Source organism: Nanorana parkeri, unplaced genomic scaffold (genome assembly GCF_000935625.1).
Source record: "Nanorana parkeri isolate BGI_ZX_2015 unplaced genomic scaffold, ASM93562v1 scaffold411, whole genome shotgun sequence".
In the NCBI taxonomy this organism is placed as follows: Eukaryota; Metazoa; Chordata; class Amphibia; order Anura; family Dicroglossidae; genus Nanorana; species Nanorana parkeri.
In genome coordinates, this window is record NW_017306679.1 from 678398 (window position 1) to 696924 (window position 18527).

Here is an 18527-nt window from a genome sequence, read left to right on the forward strand (position 1 = left end):
GGGGGGGGCAAAAAAAATCTTGCACCAAGGCCCTTTGTTCCTTAGGTCAGCCACTGGCATAGAGTGTCCCATCTCTAATAACGTCACCCTCTGGGTATTGTCGGTATTGCTGGAGATATTTCAGGGTTGACAGTGGGGATTTAGAGTGGAATTAAAGAGTACAATTAGAGTATCTAAACACAAAAACAGAAATTGTACATATTGCAGCTTACTAATATTTAATTTTAGGGTTTTTCCTTTTTTCACCTGGTGATCTGGCCAGCCCAGTAACACATTACCTGACTTAGGTCGGATCCACTCTATGAAGGAGCATCAGAGCCCCCCTTGGACAACATAAATGAATAAACGCTTACCATTGTAAGCGCCCCTGACCAGCCTGGTCTGTACAAATAAGTATAAAAATAACAGACTAACTGGCCAGATCACAAGGTGAAAATAAAGGGGAAAAAAACTGAAAAAGAAAACGAATGCAGCCACCACATTTAGGAATTGGTAACCTGCAATATTTAGGGGTATGTAGCTGCTTTTATATGATAAGCAAAATGAATGCAATACTTTGTGGTTCAAATTTGTGTTTTAACATTGAATTTAAAATAACACTGTAGGCTGCTGTTTTAGGAATGTTACTTGTTCAAGAAGTGCTTTTGAGTAACTCAAACAATTTCCTTGGCGTGCAGGATTCTAACTATATAGAAGAGATCACTAAAGACAATAGGATATCTTTGATCTTTTCACTCAAAGAAGAAGTTGGAGCTCTGGCCAAGGTCCTGCGCATATTTGAGGTGTGTTTTCTACATATGCTTTTAATCCTTGCCGTACAGTTTTAATTGTGATACACTGTTACTTACTGCAGGTTAATGTACTGGTGCTATAGAATCACAGCACAGTAATGATGTAATTGTATAGGTGGCACTTAAAGGAGGTCACACAGATTTTCAATTATTGTTTACCCTCTTTATGACTTTATAAGTCCAAATGTAAAATACTTCTTGCCATGAGAACGTTCATTAACCTTGCAGCAGAGAACCAGGAATGTGCAACTGTGTGGGCTCCTAGTTCTCAAACCCGCTGTCAATCATGAAAATTACAGCTTTAAAGCGGAAGTTAAGATTTTTAAAAAGGTGCTTACAGGCAAGCCTAAAGAGGAACTTTAGAAATGTTTAGCATTGGCGATCTACAAACACATATCTATAGATAAACGCTTGATTTTTATTCCTTACATACCTTATTTTTATATTTCCCCCTATTCTTCTCACAGTGGCCATTTTTACAAAGGGCAGATTACTAGATCCCCCTTTACATCCTGGAACTCTGGCACATGTGACTGCACATCACCTCAGGGGAGGAAAATGCCTTTCCCTGAGATCTCATTAGATTACAGATGAGATTTACCAGCAATGCTTTGCTGATGTAGCCTCCCCAGGCATTACATCATTAATGCCCAAGAGGACCTTGAAGTGGGCAAAAAATAAATTGTAATTAAAAGAAAAATATGTTTGTTTAACTGGTGAATGGAAGATGATTTCATATCAGCATGCAGGGCTGCACACAGGGACGGATTCCCCACAAGGCCACCGAGGCCCAGCCTCGGGGCGGCAGGGAGCAGAGGGCCGGCAGCGGTGTGGAATCCCCCAACGCCCGGAACATACCGTTCCGGGCGCCGGGCGGTAAGTTGCTTTCTACATTTAGTCCTGCTTTGGGAAGGCAGGACTAAATGTAGTGTGAGGAAGCCGATTATTCGTTTACAAGTGATCGCGGCGATGTCGCCGCAATCACTTGTAATATGCCTGCAGGCTGTTCGTCCTCCCCTCCCACCTGCACCTACCTCTCTCCTCTTGCTTTGTCCTCCGGGCTCCGTCCTCCCCCCGGCCGCCGAGTCCGTGTAAAACTAACCCTATTGCTCCTTGTAAACAGTGAGAGGGGAGAGCAGTCTTCCATTCTCACCTGTCACAGGAGTTCCAGCACAGTGCTGTGCTAGAACTCCCGTTTTGGAGGTGATAGGGTCAATAAAGAGAACCTGTCACCTCCAAAGGCTATCACACAGGGGCTAGTTAAGTGGGGAAAAAAATATCACACAAGATATACATTATCACAATAGAATGTTATGTCAAGCATTGGTTTTTGCGATAAGCCATTTAACATAATAAATAAGATAGTTAAAGGAAATTCCTGAGCTCATAGACCTGCATGTGGTAGGGGATGCATCAGAGTGGAATAAACACCACGCATATTGCGGCCATTCACCGCTTCATCAGGGGTGCCTTATTCTTTCATACAACTAGACATGTGCACTGCCAAAAAATTCGTTTAGTTTCGTTTCGTTTTAAATTCGGATTTGTGTTATTTCGTTTTTCGGGATTCGGGTGTGAAAGTCAATTCGGATTCGGAATTCGGATTCGGACGAAATTCGGTAGCGGTAGGTCGAACGTTCTTATTCGTTTTCTGTTCTTATTCGTTTCTTATTCGTTTCTTATTCGTTTCGTTCGTTCGTGACATTTGAGGGGGAAATAATATTTTTCTCCTTCTCTAATGTCACTTTGCTCCAGCGAACGAAACGAATAAGAAACGAATAAGAACCGAAAACGAAACGAACGTTCGAACTACCGCTACCGAATTTCGGAAATGGAAATTCGGATTCGTTTGCATTCGTTATGTCTGTAATTCGGAATTCGGATACATCCGAATGTCCGAATTTCTGAAAATTCGTCCGAATTTCGATTCGGAACGAAACGAATCGCACATGTCTACATACAACCCTAAGTGGTGTAAGCAGTACACATGTGCAATAATGATAGTACATTTATGGTTGGAAATTTTTCCTTTAGGACTCATTCTAAACGGCTTATTGTGTTTCTGTGGTGAGAGCAGTCTCACATGTTAAAACATGTATTTTTGGCCTGAAAATTACCTAATACAGTTAAAGATGAGGCTGTGTCAAGTAAACAGATACCAAATATGTCAGGCCTCAAACTGTGTGCACCGCTGCGAAATGGAGCAAAACTATGGTACCCAAAGTTATCAATAGTTAACATTTTAAATACCTTCATCGTTTATCAGTTTAGAGGAAACTATTAATAAGAGAACTATTAATAAGAGACCCAGAATTATTTATTTCACTCTGGTGTGCTCGGTGATACCCAGTATGTATTGTTTACATTTACATGCGCACCCTATGTACACATTTGCTATCATATGTGTGTGCAAGGGGGTGCTTTTAAACTGTTTTTTTTAAATTTTTATATATTTCAATATATAACAGTTTTTTTCCACACAACTTTATTGCTACCTCAAGGGGGCAAACAAGTCCCTTTGTAAGAGACTTGGGCAGGTGACAGGTATTCTATATGGAGATATCAGTGGTCATATGTGGGAACTTGCCAGAAATGATCCGGCAATGCCAGAATTTTTGCGAGATTGCCAGTTCATTACACGTCCTGCATGCTGAGCTCTGTATTCACTGGCTGAAGGAGGGAGGAGGGATAGGTGGCATATAACTGCAGGATAGGTGGGTAAGGGGTTCTCGGCATAGTCAGACATCGCTACCATGATTTCCAGCCGGCAGGAGGACCCAGGGAACCTATGAGCCATGCCACCAGAGGGGTAAGTGTTTGTGTGTGTGCAGTGTTATTGTAGTTATGTGTATGCTGTCATTGTCAATGAATGGAGTGTGCACCTAGCTGCCATGTATCTGCCTTTCCAGTAACACTGACAGTGCACCTGACTGCCATGTATCCGCCATTACAGTGACACTGACAGAGCCTGTAGGTGGCAGCCAGGTGCACCGTCAATGTCTCTGGAATGATGTGTGCACCTGGCTCTCACCTATCTGCCATTTCATTGATGCCTGTACAAAAAAAAAAAAAAACACCTGAAAAACAACCAAAGACTCTCAGCTCAAGCGTTCATTACATATTGATGTCGGTTTGATGTTATTGTTATTATGCTGATGTTGCTTTGAAGTTTGCAATCAGCTTTTTGTTTGCTTTTGTGAAGTAAACGGAGCACGAGCTTGATTTTAGAAGAGTTTGCACATTTTGCAGTAAATGTTTGTGTTCTGACTCTTCAAATAGTCCTCAAGGGCACTAGGAAGGGTCACAACGATGCACTGTCTGACTTGTCTAGGGAGCACATGGAAAAAGTATAACTTAAAAGTGAAGTTTGTCCAGGAAATAATCAAGGAATTTAAAATTGAATCTATATTCTAATACTTCTCTTTCCATAACTATTGATTTCTGTCATAATAAAAACGGCAATCACATATTCTGATGCATTCCATTTGGCTGCAATTATTAATAGACGATTTGAATAGAGCAGGGTACTAATAGATTATTAAATAGTTCTCCTGAATCCAGCATTTAAGTATTGGATAATTGTAATAAAGCTAAGCTGCATAAAAGTGTTCATACCTATGGATCTTAAAGCAGTACTAAAGCCAAAACTGTTTTGTTTTTATTTTGGATAGAGTTAAAGAGAGTTATAACTAGGGATGCACCGATACCACTTTTTTAAGACCGAGTACGAGTACCGATACTTTTGATCAAGTACTCGCAGATACCAATTACCGATACTTTTTCTTAAAGGGACAGGTCACATTTTTTATAAAGAGTACGAGTACTTACCCAAATACTCGGTATCGGCACTGATACCGATACTAGTATCGGTATCGGTGCATCCCTAGTTATAACCCCTGTCAGTTTTTTTTGCCATCTGTGTCCCATTGGGGAAATTTCACTTCACTTCCTGCCACAACATGAATTGAGAGGAAATGACTCCAAAGAGGGGGAAATCCCTGGTGGTCAGCAGGGTAACCAGAACTAGTGTCCGCAATGGAACATTTCCCATATAGTCTGGTTCTGGTGACAACTCAAAATTTGGGATTTTCTTTTCCTTTCACTTTCAGTTATCACAGCCACCAGGCGAAACAGAGAAGGTGAATCTCCATAACAGGGACACAGACAGCAATAAAAAACCTTATGGGTGTATAACCCCTCTCTACTCTATCCCAATCTAAAAAAAATTTTGGCTTCAAACTCTAAATAACAGGATCCTCACTAACACTGCTCATGTGATTGACTTGCTTGTCCTCCTAGGAGAACTTCACCCTTCCAATTAAAATTTTTGTCTTTTTCATTCTTATCTTTTTTTTAAAGATGTATTAAAGTGGACCCCCATAACTCTGACTACCTAAATACATTCTACTAACTAAAACATAGGCCTCATTCACATGGGACGTGTTACTCTGTACAGCATGAAGGACTGGTTTTTGGATGCGTCCAAGGCTCATTTAATTCTATGGAGATGCAGAACTATGCGTCATCACATGCTGCTTTCCGTAGCTCGAAGTTTTGACAGCAGCACACAGATAGTGCACGGAACTGGATCCATCATGTCTGCGTCCAGCTCTGTGCACCGTCTGTATTTGGCTGTCAAAACTCAGAGCTACGGAAAGCGTTGTGTGAGGGTGCACAGCTCCTGCATCTCCAGAGAGTTATATGCGCTGCCCACTCACGCATAAAAAGAACCAGCCCTTCACGATGTACGGAGCAACACACCCATGTGAATGAGGCCTACGAAAGTTGGAAGTACATACCTGGCTCCTTCTCACATACTTTCCTCAGCCTTAGCGCTCTTTGTTCTTTGCCAGTGGAAAATTTGTCCTTCCATTTGAAAATAATGTCTGATAAAGATGAAACACATTACATCAATAGTGGGCTGGCAGAGGAGACAGAAGATGCTGTTCCACCGATGACATCAGGCGGCACATCTCACACATGCACTATACTTTATTACCATACTGGGAAAAAGGACTTTTTTGTTGTTGTCAACAGATGATTCTAAGATGCGTCTCATCTCATGCATGATTTTGCTGGATCTAGTATATGTGTACTATAGTGGAGTAATGTTTTTAGCCAAATTATAAAGACCCTCCCCCATTAACACAGCAGAGTTTTACAATTTTCATCAGTAGTATCAGCAAGCAATACGTCAGTTAATTTATGCCATGTACTATCATATCTTCATCTCATATGCATCCTACATGTCAGTTATCAGCCTGCACTGAATGCAGAAACGATTTTATAATTTACACATTTGGCTGCCCCATAATTTACCTGGTCTGATTATATTACATAGACAAGATGCAGTTATCTCTAAACTGTATTGATTGGACATTGGATAAATGTTCACTGAGCTTAATTTTTACTCTGGTTTAAAGTTATACAGACAGTAAAAAACCAACGTAAAAGCCAGTAAATTAGCATTTTGCGTACTTTCCAAATGCATGTTAACATTCAGTGCCCAATACAACCCTGTCCTTTTATTTGCTGGCAACAATTAGCGTTTGTGCTGGATGTTGCAACATTACTAGTAATTTATCTGTCTCTCTGATGTTACGCTAAATAAATAGGCAAGACAGAAAAACATGTGTGTTGACCTAATATACTTCAGATGCTCTTGAATACTGTCCATGTATTTCATTAGGGGTGGTTTTCCAGATTTATCAAACACACTGATTTAAGGCCTGCCAGAAGAACACAATTTCAGCAGCCTATAGGATTTATGAATGAATATCCATCCTCTCCATTTATTTGGGTATTGCAAGTCACTGAACTTCATTTATGTAACATTGGTCAACATACTGCACACATTTGCTGTTTGATAGGGGCATTACAAATCAATGTAGACAGAAAAGTATGAGATCAGAGAGCTGTATTCAGGTACACAAAGCAATTCATAAAAACATTGGTTTATCAGCAGAAACTGACACTTTTCAGTGTACTGTCATTTGTAGCTATGTGAAATCTGTTTATGATCAATCATCTTAGGCTGGGTTGTGAATGACTCTCAGTAAGATAATGTCATAAAAGCTTTATGTGCGATATCTCTTCTAAGCTCCAATATTGCATATAGCCTTTATATAAATTAACTTTCAGGTTCACTGGTCCTTTACCACTGACAACTGTCTGTTGCCAACTGCCCTTTATAATCATTATCAGGGTTATTCACAAAAGGGTGAAGCGTTTGAAGAAGACAGGAGAAGTGAACAATATAGGGAGTGAGGCTGTGAGCCATGGTCTTGGAGCCTCCAGGAGCGGGGATCAGGCAAGAAAAAGTCCCTTATAAGGGCCCCCGAGACAAAAACAGCAGTTAACCCTTTGCAGTTTGCAGGTAGCCCCACTGCAAGGGTAGATTTTTTTTTTAAACTGGACATAGGCTTTCAATTAGCACTGCTCAGTAAATAAAAAGGAATAGGAAGCCAGGCACGGCCATGGCAGACAATTGCCAATAATAAATGTAAAAGTAAATTTACATCAAGGAGAGGGCCTTTTTATGTGGCTTTAAGGGTACATTAAAGATGCACATGTTCTTTAAATTACAGATTTGGGGGACATAGTAAAGCTGTATGTAGTGGTACAGAACAGCACAATGTTCACAGACAAACTTTGGAACGCTGGCAGACAAATGGCGGATTTGGGTCTTGGAGGATGGAGGTGTAGAAGGTTTTGTTAGCCAGCCATTGATCTGCTGGGAGTGCTGTGACTGTGTTGGTCGGCACTTTTGAAAAAATGTGCCCTACCACCAGTTTGTGTGTTTTTACCACTGCCTGCAGTACCTGCTCACCCTCTACTAACGCCATGCGCAGTATTTCTACCTCTCACTTTAGACTTGCCTCTGTAATATTGTTTGGGAGGTCAATGGAATGGCTTGCTTTTACTGAAGCTATGGAAATAGGGGATGAATATGTCCTGCTTTTGATGCACACTAGTAATGGCAAAAAATGTGGTGGCCTGCTGTGTTCAAAGGGCAGCTCCAACAGCTGTTCAGCAAAAAGTATATGCTGTACACCCCAAACTTAAAAAAAGCCCCTAGCAAAGCATAATAAACAAAAATATTCCCCTAATATAAATACACAGTGTATGTGTATAAATATATATATATAGATAGATAGATATCCATCTATCTATCTATCTATCTATCTATCTATCTATCTATCTATCTATCTATATATAAAACCATAAATGACTAACCACATAACACTAAAGCCCAATACCATGGAAAGAATAGAAGCATTTTATAGCTCAGTATTGTACTGTATAGCAAAGTATCTCTTCTTAAACAGAGTTGTCAGCGTTCGCTAATTAGCCCCAAAACACTGACAATTTGGCTCTTGGGAGCTCACCCTTTTACAGTCGGGGGCTGGCTTGTCCATTCTTTCAGATTATTGGCTCTGAGGGACCCATCTGACCAGGGACAAGTAAATTATGGGTTTGGGTATGTATTTTAAAACTGCAAAACCATGAGATCCACCTCAAACCCAAGGTGGCTCCAAACACAAACCAACTCCCTAAATATCACATTAAAACACTGCTGTTAAATAACACTATCTAAGTAAATACAAAGTGATGTTTTTATATGATCCACTTTTAAATAAGTATGTTTTCCCTCACAGGAAAGAGAGGTTAGTCTGACCCACATAGAATCCAGACCTTCTCGTCTCAACAAAGATGAGTACCAGTTTTTCATCAATTTGGACAACAAGAGTATCCCAGCTCTGGATGAGATTGTCAGATGTCTGAGGCAAGATATTGGAGCTACTGTGCATGAACTGTCCCGAGACAAGAAAAAGGATGCTGGTAAATGTTTTTTATAGTTTTGTTTATGAAAACTATGAATCCCAGTATGAATATTGTGCAATATTAGGCTTGCTAGTCTTCTTTTTGTTTATCTGTGCAAGCTTTGCTTATGGTTGAACTCATTGGACATGTGTCTTTTTTTAACTATGTAACTATGAGTGCAGTTTTTTCAGTTCAATATGTTTATTGAGAATTTTTAAATAATATATTTACAAGTGAAACAGAGACAGCTCCATATACAATCACAGCGCGTAAGATTAACAGAGTTTTACAATACCAAAATATACAGGAAATACAGTTAAACTTCCCTCAGTACAGCTGGAGAATAATAAACTGTGTATACCCAGGAGCCGAGGAAATATTACACACAAAGGAAAAAGTAGGGTTGTTAAGCGAAGGAGAAAGGCAGGGGGTAAAAGGGGATTTGTGGCTGGGAGAGCAGAGCACCCTGTAGGGCTAGGCTTAGAATGGATTAGAGGTCAAGAAGGCAAAAATCTAAATTTGGTGGAAGATTTTGTGCAACCCACAGGAACCACACACTTTCCCAAAGTTAGCTATTTTATCATGCAAGATTGCAGTCATCTCATCGTTGGTCATCATCCTTCGAAATAATCTTATATGTAATCAAGGTAGTGGATTGCCACTATTTAGCTACAACATGTTTTGTTCCAGTAAATATAATTGTTATAACCTTTAATTGTGAGCGAGTAACCCCGCCAAGTTTCTTGAGAAGTAAAGCCTCCACAGGGTCCTAAGTGAGTTGAAGATGGAATAAGGTGTTAATCATTTAATAGCTAGCCATCCACAATGCGTGAACAATTTAGCAGGTCCACCATATATGATGTAGGGTGCCTTTGCATCCTTTGAAACACTTCGGTAATCTCCCTGAATTGTATTTGTTTACACAGACTGGTACTAAGGACCACCTCTAAAACATTTGATAGTTTGTTTCTAGGGCAGTGGTGGCGAACCTATGGCACGCGTGCCAGGGAGGGCACACGGGGCACTCTCTGCTGGCACGCGAGCCCAGGTTCAGGGACCACCAATGGAAATAGATCAGACATGATCAAATATATCATGTACATGATCCGGGCCAGTCACAATCAGGCAGCGGCCTCTAAACAGGCAGATTAATCAGCCTGTTTAGAGGTCACCGCTGCCTGATTGTGACCGCCCCGACTACAGAGGCGATCCGGGACAATGCTGGCATTTTGAGGTAAATAAATTGATTTTGCGTCGCAGTTTGGGCACTCGGGTTCAAAAAGGTTCGCCATCACTGTTCTAGGGCATTCACATTGGGGAAACTAGTGTTTTCTGTCTGTCTTCTGTATTTCTTCAAATGTATATTGAGGCTCCCTGTCCCATTTGGACGAATATGTATATATATCTTGAAAAATGGCAACCGACATCATACAAAAATGATTGTGTGAGTTCACTAAGTATTGGTGCACATTGGGTAAAGGTCTATGTGGGACACCCCATATTAAATGCATCAAAAGAAAATATCATTTATTATCACATTTGATTGACTTTACAGACACATTTAAATAGTTTAAAAAAGCTTTTTATTTATACAAATGCATTAGAAGGAATATATATTTTTTTTAAAAAACGATTTTCATTTGTTGATCAAACAGTCCATTTTTTTTGTAGGTTTTCAAGGTCCAACAGCTGATTGCATTTTACTCATGTTTCATCCATAATAGGCTTCTTCGGGAGGATTTTGACAATACTCGCTGTACTAAAAGTAAAAAAATGTATAAATACACATGTAACAACTTGTCAAATGTGATAATTTGTAGACATGTGCAATTCGGTTCATTCCGAAATTCGTTTTGGACGAATTTTCGGAAATTTGGAGATTCGGATGCATCCGAATTCCGAATTACAGCTAAGACGAATGCAAACGAATCCGAAATTCCCGATTTCCCGAAATTCGTTATTGGACGAATTTCGTTGCAGCGGAATGACATTAGGGGGAAAAAATGACAACATTTTACCTCTACAACACATCTGTGCTTAAAGTACAGAGGCTATAGAGTAGTGGTTAAAGGACAGGCTTGTCATTGCTAAGGTCCCAGGTTCAAATCCAGGGCAACTAATGTTTACATTTTTTTTTTCCTTTGCTTTTGAATTGGCATTCTCCTAACATTCCTACCAGACCTAAAGGGTCTGGTATGAATTGGGGGAACCTCAGGCTTTTTTTTTTTCATCTTCTGCAGACTGTAAAAAAAAAAAAAAAAAGTCATTTTTGTTCCCCCTAATGTCATTTTGACACGAAATTCGTTATTGGATGATGATTTTTTTTTACAGTCTGCAGAAGATGAAAAAAAAAAAAGCGTGAGGTTTCCCCCCAATTCATACCAGACCCTTTAGGTCTGGTAGGAATGTTAGGAGGGACCCCCCCTCCTTATAACACAAAAAAAGTGCGTGGGGTTCCCCCCAAAATCCATACCAGACCCTTAAGGTCTGCATTGCACTTCAGGTGTTAACCAAAAACAATAAGAAACAAAATCTTACAAGGTTTATGTCAGCTATTTAAATACCTTGGACCAGACCTATGGAGAATGGCTCCACCTGGGGGTCGTGGGAGAGGCAGTTAACAAAGCCAGAGCGCCATGTTGCAAATCCAGAAGCTGTGCATAAACAATTAAATGTAAACCCATAACTATAGGTTAAAATATCTGCATAGCCAAAGGGTAATATATGGCATATAGCAGTAGGGTAGCATACAGTATCTAAAAAGCTCACAGTATTTCCTCTGCAAAAAAAAAAAAGGGGCAGAAAAATTACAACAAAGTCCCAAATCAGAGTGGACATAACACAATTGGGGGTGGGGGAGCTGGAAAAAGTGTCTTAATATAACAATTATTGAGACACTTTTTCCAGCTCCCCCACCCCCAATTGTGTTATGTCCCCTCTGATTTGGGACTTTGTTGTAATTTTTCTTCCCCCTTTTTTTTTTGCAGAGGATATGCTGTAGGCTTTGTAGATATGCTACTCTATTGCTATATGCCATATATTACCCTTTGGCTTTGTAGATATTTTGTACCTATAGAAAGGGATTTGGCATCGTATACTATAATGAACTGCAGATTAAATGGGTTAACATTGAGGAAGTCAAAAAAGTTCAAGTGGTCCAGACCTGAGTGCTATATCTTTTTTTGGTTATGGTGATAACACTTTAAAAACTGTTTTACATTATCTCCACTGCTTTACATATTGATTACATCTTTTCAAGAGCTATGATGCCCATAGGATCCTCTACACCAGGGGTGCCCATTAGGTAGATCGTGATCTATCAGTAGCTCTCAAAGCTGATGCTGGTAGATCACGAAGGGTGTGAATGGTGGCCCAAGGAGAGACAGCCAGGAGAGAGAGAGCGAGGGAGGTTTTTTTTCAGTTGGTAGATCTCATGTAGTTCGTCATTTGAAAAGTAGATCTTAACACAAAAATTGTGGGCACCCCTGCTCTACACAATTAATGGCACCACAGTGGAACCAATGCAATGTGCCTTACCGTGCATTGCAGTAGCACATGTGTTACCGCAGTGAAGTGGTCCTAAATACATAACTGAACCTATGCGCTTATGTTGGGGAATTGAAAAAGACTGAATCTACTGTAGCAAAAAAGCTGATTTACAACCCAAGCACTCACTAGAGGCTGCCAAGCTAAGAAGCATGGATCACTAGCTACTTTCCAAGGGCCAAGGATGCCCTCAAGTGGCTGCTTCTACTGCTGCAGTTACTGTCTTATGTTCATACTTGGGCAATAAATAATTAGCCTATTTAATTGTCCCAATATAGTAGAATTGCATTTATCATTCTTTACTCATCTGCTAAAGTATTATGGCTTGTGACTGGCCAAGTGTTGAAAAGACCTGTCTGTAGGTTTGTGTTATTTTCTTATTTTTTTCTTTATTACTAAAAAAAAAAACCTATTTAAGAGATACCTGTACTTTACAAAACATTTGAGGGTGTCTATTTTAAGAATTTTTTTAAACTCCTACAACCTAAAGTCTCATTAACCCAATGCTGCCTCCCGCTACTAACACCTAACAATAACAAGCCACAAGACCACTGGAAAAGACATAAAGTATTTCCTTTCAGGAGATTCCAATCTCTTTTGCTTATGCATGGATTCCTATTGCTAGGTCTAAGCTGCAGCTCAGGACAGGATGTACAGTATGTGCACTTATAGGCACTAATTGGCTGTTTAGGCAGGGACAACAAAGCAGTGCCTCTACCTCAGACATGTCCACGTTAAGTTTCTGATCAGTCTTATTCTTTCACCTCCCATTGGCTCTCATTGGCAAAATAACATTAAATGTAATACCACAGGGGATGCATTATCCTACATACTGTATATTGCTCTAACAAAAACACTTATTAACCGGTAATGGCAAATATTTGTAGCATGATTATGTCAAAGCTACCAGCTTAGAGCTGAACTCTAGGCAGATTAAAAAAAACACAAATAAATGCAGCTCTGTAATCACTAATACATCATTAAATGTATTTCTTAAAAGGCAAGCAATGTAAGTACAGTCCGCTGTACAGCAGGGATTAGACTGGGGGAGGGTCAAGCAGTACAAGGAGACAATCAGGTGCTGTAGAGAAGCATGCTGAGAGAAAGCAGAGGAACAGAGAGATGAGCACATCACTGTGCTGTCTCTCCTTTGCTGTCCAGTCACAGACTGGTGGCAGATCCAGAATGACCTGGGCTCAGAGAAAGTGGGTTGAATGATGCTAGCGGCCAAAGAAAAGTTCTCTAGGGAGGGGAAGTATAGATGTTAGGTAAGCTGGCTGCTAATATACAGCTGGTGCTCAACTAAAACAACTCAACCCATACACAAGCTCAACTAATATCCACTTGGTGAATCTGGTGTTTCCTTATTCGCTTAGATAAGCAGATTTTCATTTTGCTAAGTGAGGTCTCACTTTCTCTACACTTTAAAGCAAAAATAAACTGCTTTGTACAATTTTTTGTTTTTGCATACCTACCTTACACATGTGCCCCTCTCCAGCGCTGTTAGATTGTTCTTCATTCCTCAGCTCTGTCCCTCGCAGCCGCCATTTCTGCCACCGACACTTGCGCATTCTCAGAAGTTCTATTCAACCATTGGGTGTCTATTGATGATGTAACTCCTGTGCATGCACACTGGAGCTACATCCTTTCCGACACCTGACCTATTTATGGCTCAGTGTGCAGTAGAGAATACACACAAAATAAAAAATCACTGCCGGAGAGACCTCCCAACGATTAAAATGTTTTTTCACTTTACTTCCGCTTTAAAAAAAAAAATCAACCACATTTATTTTGATTGACATAATACAGGAATAGTAAAAGGTCACCTAGTAAAGTAAATAAGGTCAGTCATCTTGTCATGTTATAGCAAACAACCTATTATTTTGTATTTTACTTTGAACATGGTTGGGCATTCAAAACTGAACACCACTTCAGTTGATTCACTTAGTTACGCAAACCCTATTTACTTAGTGAATCAACTCAGATGTGTCTTATTCTGCAGTCCATGTTCATTGCAGCATGTTGTATCACCAAAGAAAGACATGTTTAGTGCTTATGTGTATTGTAACAATTTGTACGCACACCTCTGCGGAACATTATGTCAGGAACGTGTAGCAAATAATTCTAGGACAATGTCCTTTGGAGCCCAGATCAAAGAGAATGACATGTTTCCTTTTGCCCAAAACAGATGTCCTAATATTTACTTTTTAAAACAAATGTCATGCTAATCTAACTTATAAGTAGAGTAAAGTGGAACTTTACTCTGAAAAAAAAAAACTTTGCAGGAGGTAGAGTTTTTTGACAGAAGATAATGTGTATGTTTCTTCTGTCAAAAACAAAAACTTTCTATAGGAAATAGTTCTAGTGCACACTGCCTGAGGTGAACTTGCACCACAGTGTACCCCAGATAGCAAGCATAGCTTGCCACAAACTTGTGTCGGGGTTAAATTGTAATTCTTGTTAACTTGCTGCACACATTCCTGGCAAGTTGTAGACTTGCAAAACACTTGCAGCACAAGTTCTAGTTGACACTGTTTTAATTTGAAGCAAATTTGCTTGGCAAGTCTACAGCAAGAGTCTTGCAGGTCTTAGCAAGAGCTCTGCAAGTCTTCCCGCATTTTGCTAAGCACGTTGATCTGGAGACTTGCGATGCAGACTTGCTGTAATTGTGCAACAAAATTGTGAAGCTTGGCAAGTCTGTAATAGTTTAACAAGTCATTTTCAAATTTGCAGCTCAATTGCTTGCTATCTGGGACACTCCCAGTCTATTCCCAGCATGTGTAAGATGCCCAGAATGCAGCTGGGTGCCAAAATGATGTAACTCCAGCATGCATGTGTAGAAATGAGATCATCGGTGGCTGTCCAGTTTCCGAAGAAGAAAGATGCCGAAACTGGAATTAGTATTGAAGAGTATGGTGATGGCAATAGGGCCGTCACCATACTCATACATCACCATGTAAATGTGGTCAATTCCTGAGATCCTTTCACTTCAAAGTCCACTGATACTGATCACATATGACCTTTTGGAGTAGAGGTGCCTTTTCTAAATTAAATTCACTTCTATGTTCCTGATTCTCAGATCTACCTCATAAAAACCCTTGTCTGAGTGATTCTAGGTCCTGTATATTACCTTCAATCTGCCTTCAGCAGAAGTCATCCGAAGGGAACTTATACTGAAAGAAATAGATGAGCTGTCATTGCTGACCTCCTTGCAAGTTGGCCAACTGTTATTCTAATCCAATGGCTTCACTTATAGCTGATTTACTGACCTGCAACGACATGCAGCAACTGAAGTCAGAACTACTGATCTAAATATTAGTTTTAGGTCACTGATCAGAAAGTTCTGACAGCCATGCAACTGTCATTTTCAGATGTAGAGATGAGCAATAGACACCTTCTATTTTTACTTTTAGCACATTTCCTTTTACTACACAGACCTGATATCCTGGATACAACTAAAGCTGGCCATACACCTATAGATTATCTGCAGACTTTCTATGGTCAGATGTAAAAAGTGCAACAGATTCCTTCATCTACACTAATCTGTGTGGATGGAAGAATTTCCCACCATTTTGAGAGCCAGCGGGGCCAACTAGTAAGATACTGAAGCTTGGCCCATTTGGAGATTCCTCCATCCACACAGTTTAGCGTAGATGGAGGAATCTGTTGCACTTTTTCCATCTGACGATAGAAAATCTGCTGATAATCTATAGGTGTATTGCAAGCTTTAGGCTGACATTTTCAAGCACATTGCACTCTTAAATCCTCTGATACTTGCTTCATCACTTTGTGTGGATCCACCCTTTAAATTCATCCGACTGTATTTATTTCCTGGTGCAGACAGTCCAGATCCTAAAATAACATAATATAATTACAAGCTTACCATGTACACTGCTAAAATTGACTTATTAAAATTAAAATATCATACCTGAAATAGCACTGTTTAATTAAATGACATATAGCTACATATAAATGGCTCACTAATCAAGTATCTCATTTTTGACCCCTATATTCATTTGGCTACATCTTGGGTGTTCAGCGTAAATGCATAGAATGCATCTTTTCTTCCTAAAAACAAACCAGTATTTATTGGTCAGGACACAGAATGTCCTCAGTTTTCTCTGGGGGTCAGTGTTAAACCAGCTCCTGCTATTGATTTATAACTCGGCAAGAAGACAACCCGCCTGCCCAGACAGACACTGCAGTGACAAGCATGACAGGGAGAGAATGTTTTCAGAAATCCCTTAATGCCTAATTGGATTAATTTAGATTTAGAGAGTGAGATGCTGGCGGGGCATCTGAACAGAATATAGTAGCCACAAGCAAGTCTGTTTTTAGAAACAGATAAGAAAGGCTTCTTTGTCCCTGCTGAGAAAATAGTTGGATCCTGCTTCCTGAAAAATAGTCACAAACAGCTAATTATATAAACATACTGGATATACAAATATTCCAAATAATAGAACACACATATAACTATTGCAGAGAAAAAAAAGAAACTTTATCAATAAAATGCACATAAATTGCTGTATTTTCAGCTTGCAAACGTTTTACTACAGTCCTCTAATGTTTTCTTATCAAACTATGAAGTACCATTAAGCATCTTTTTTAATTTTAACAGAGTCACACATAACATGGTCACATCGAAATATACAGCATTCTACTATTCCCAAACATGACCTAGTTTTGGACCCTGAGCAGGGGTGTCTCTAGCCGCCTGGGAAACGGGGGATTGGGGTCTTGCTGGTGCACATTATGGGGGGTTGGGAGGGGGCTGGCATCCTGCATCCCTCTCAACTTACTGACATCACTGACTGCCACAGGCTGGGATGCCAGCCAGAGTGTCACAGGTTGCTAACAACTCTTAGCAACCTAGAACACTCTGACTGGAAAGTAGGCCCTGACCCTGAGAAGGATATTATCCTAAATTATGCTAGATTAATGTTACACAGAAGTTGCATTGGTGAAAACATTAAAGTGTATGCATTTTTTAAAACTCCCCCCCCCCCCACTGGGGAGATTTCCTTACACTTCCTGTCTTAATGTCTTAAAGATGCAATAGGAAGTGTGAGGATATCTCAAGTGAGATAAAACATCCTTCTTAGTTTTCACCAAGGACATTTGTCCACTTTGGAAGATTTCCCTTCACCTCTTCCTCTCAATGCATGTCTAACATTTTAGTATTCCCTGCCACCTTCTGTCTAGGTGATGGTGGACACCAGGACAAATAAAAGGAAAACATCTTCCCAGTGGGGACACAGACAGCAATACAAACTGATAGAGGGTCTTAAGCTGGCCATATACAGTATCAGTAGAATTTCGTTTAAAAAAAGAATTGTTTTTGGAACATTCAGTTAGTGATGGAGGAGCAGGATGAAACATGTTTCTTGAATGCATGGAATTCTAATAATGCATGTGTTTTTTCTTCATTCATTTATAAATTGAATGATAAATTCAAACAAAATTTCAATTGATAATCTACAAGTCTTTGATGGCATTATCGAACATCCTGATGAGATTTTTCATATGAAAGATCAGGCAAAGTCTACCAGTTTATAGCCAGCTTTACCCTTTCCCACTTGCTTTTACATACACTCTAAAGGAACAATACAGCCAAAATAATGTTTTCTGGTAAATGTATGGAGCTAACACCTATAGTGACAAAATATTTGAAGTCCATTTCTCATTTGGCATGCCTTTATTCATCTTTTTCTCCATATTTGCTTGCAGATCAAGTTGTCCAGCAAAAGGGACAGTTGGAGGGGTGGGACAAACCATGTAATGCTGCTGGGGGTGCCTACAATGGCTATCTTTTATGTGTTTTGTTTAACCTTTTCCAAAAGGTTAAAAAAAATGTTTTTTTCATTTTGTGGGGAAGGGCTAGAACTTCTGTTGTTTTTTTTTGTTTATGTCTGTGTCCCCAATGAGGAGATTTTGCCTCTCTATCCATTCTGTGGTACACCTATCACCTGTAGAGGAAGTGAATAGAAACCTCCCCAATGGGGACACAAACAGCAATAAGAACCTGACAGAGGTACTAATCCTTCCCCATCTATCCAAACTACCAAAAAATATGTGGCTGGTGTTGTGTTTTAAATCTTGTTTCTATAGGAAAATATAAATGACCAATGACAGGTAGAATAAACTTTGACCATAGGCAAGCTCAAGGGGTGTGCCAGGTGTGTTTGGGCACACCCTTATCACCCCAACCTCAACACTGAAACCACAAGAGCGGGCACCATGTTTTTAGTCACTGAGCTGATGCAGAGATCACAAAGATCTATCCATGGCCGGTTCAGCAATACAGAGCACAGCAGCACTTGCCACTTACATTCCTCACATAGCAGCCACAGGCCTCGATGCCTGAAA

General features: G+C 39.9%; 1 protein-coding gene across 1 annotated transcript in view; it reads left to right on the top strand.

The window, feature by feature from the left end:
- The window catches only part of LOC108789615 (phenylalanine-4-hydroxylase-like), a 43047-nt gene that overhangs the window by 2883 nt on the left and 21637 nt on the right, over nt 1-18527 (top strand). The window contains exons 2-3 of the mRNA XM_018559676.1: nt 678-782; nt 8450-8633. Of these exons, the coding sequence (XP_018415178.1) occupies nt 678-782; nt 8450-8633 (289 nt within the window). The remainder of the gene's footprint in view (nt 1-677; nt 783-8449; nt 8634-18527) is intronic.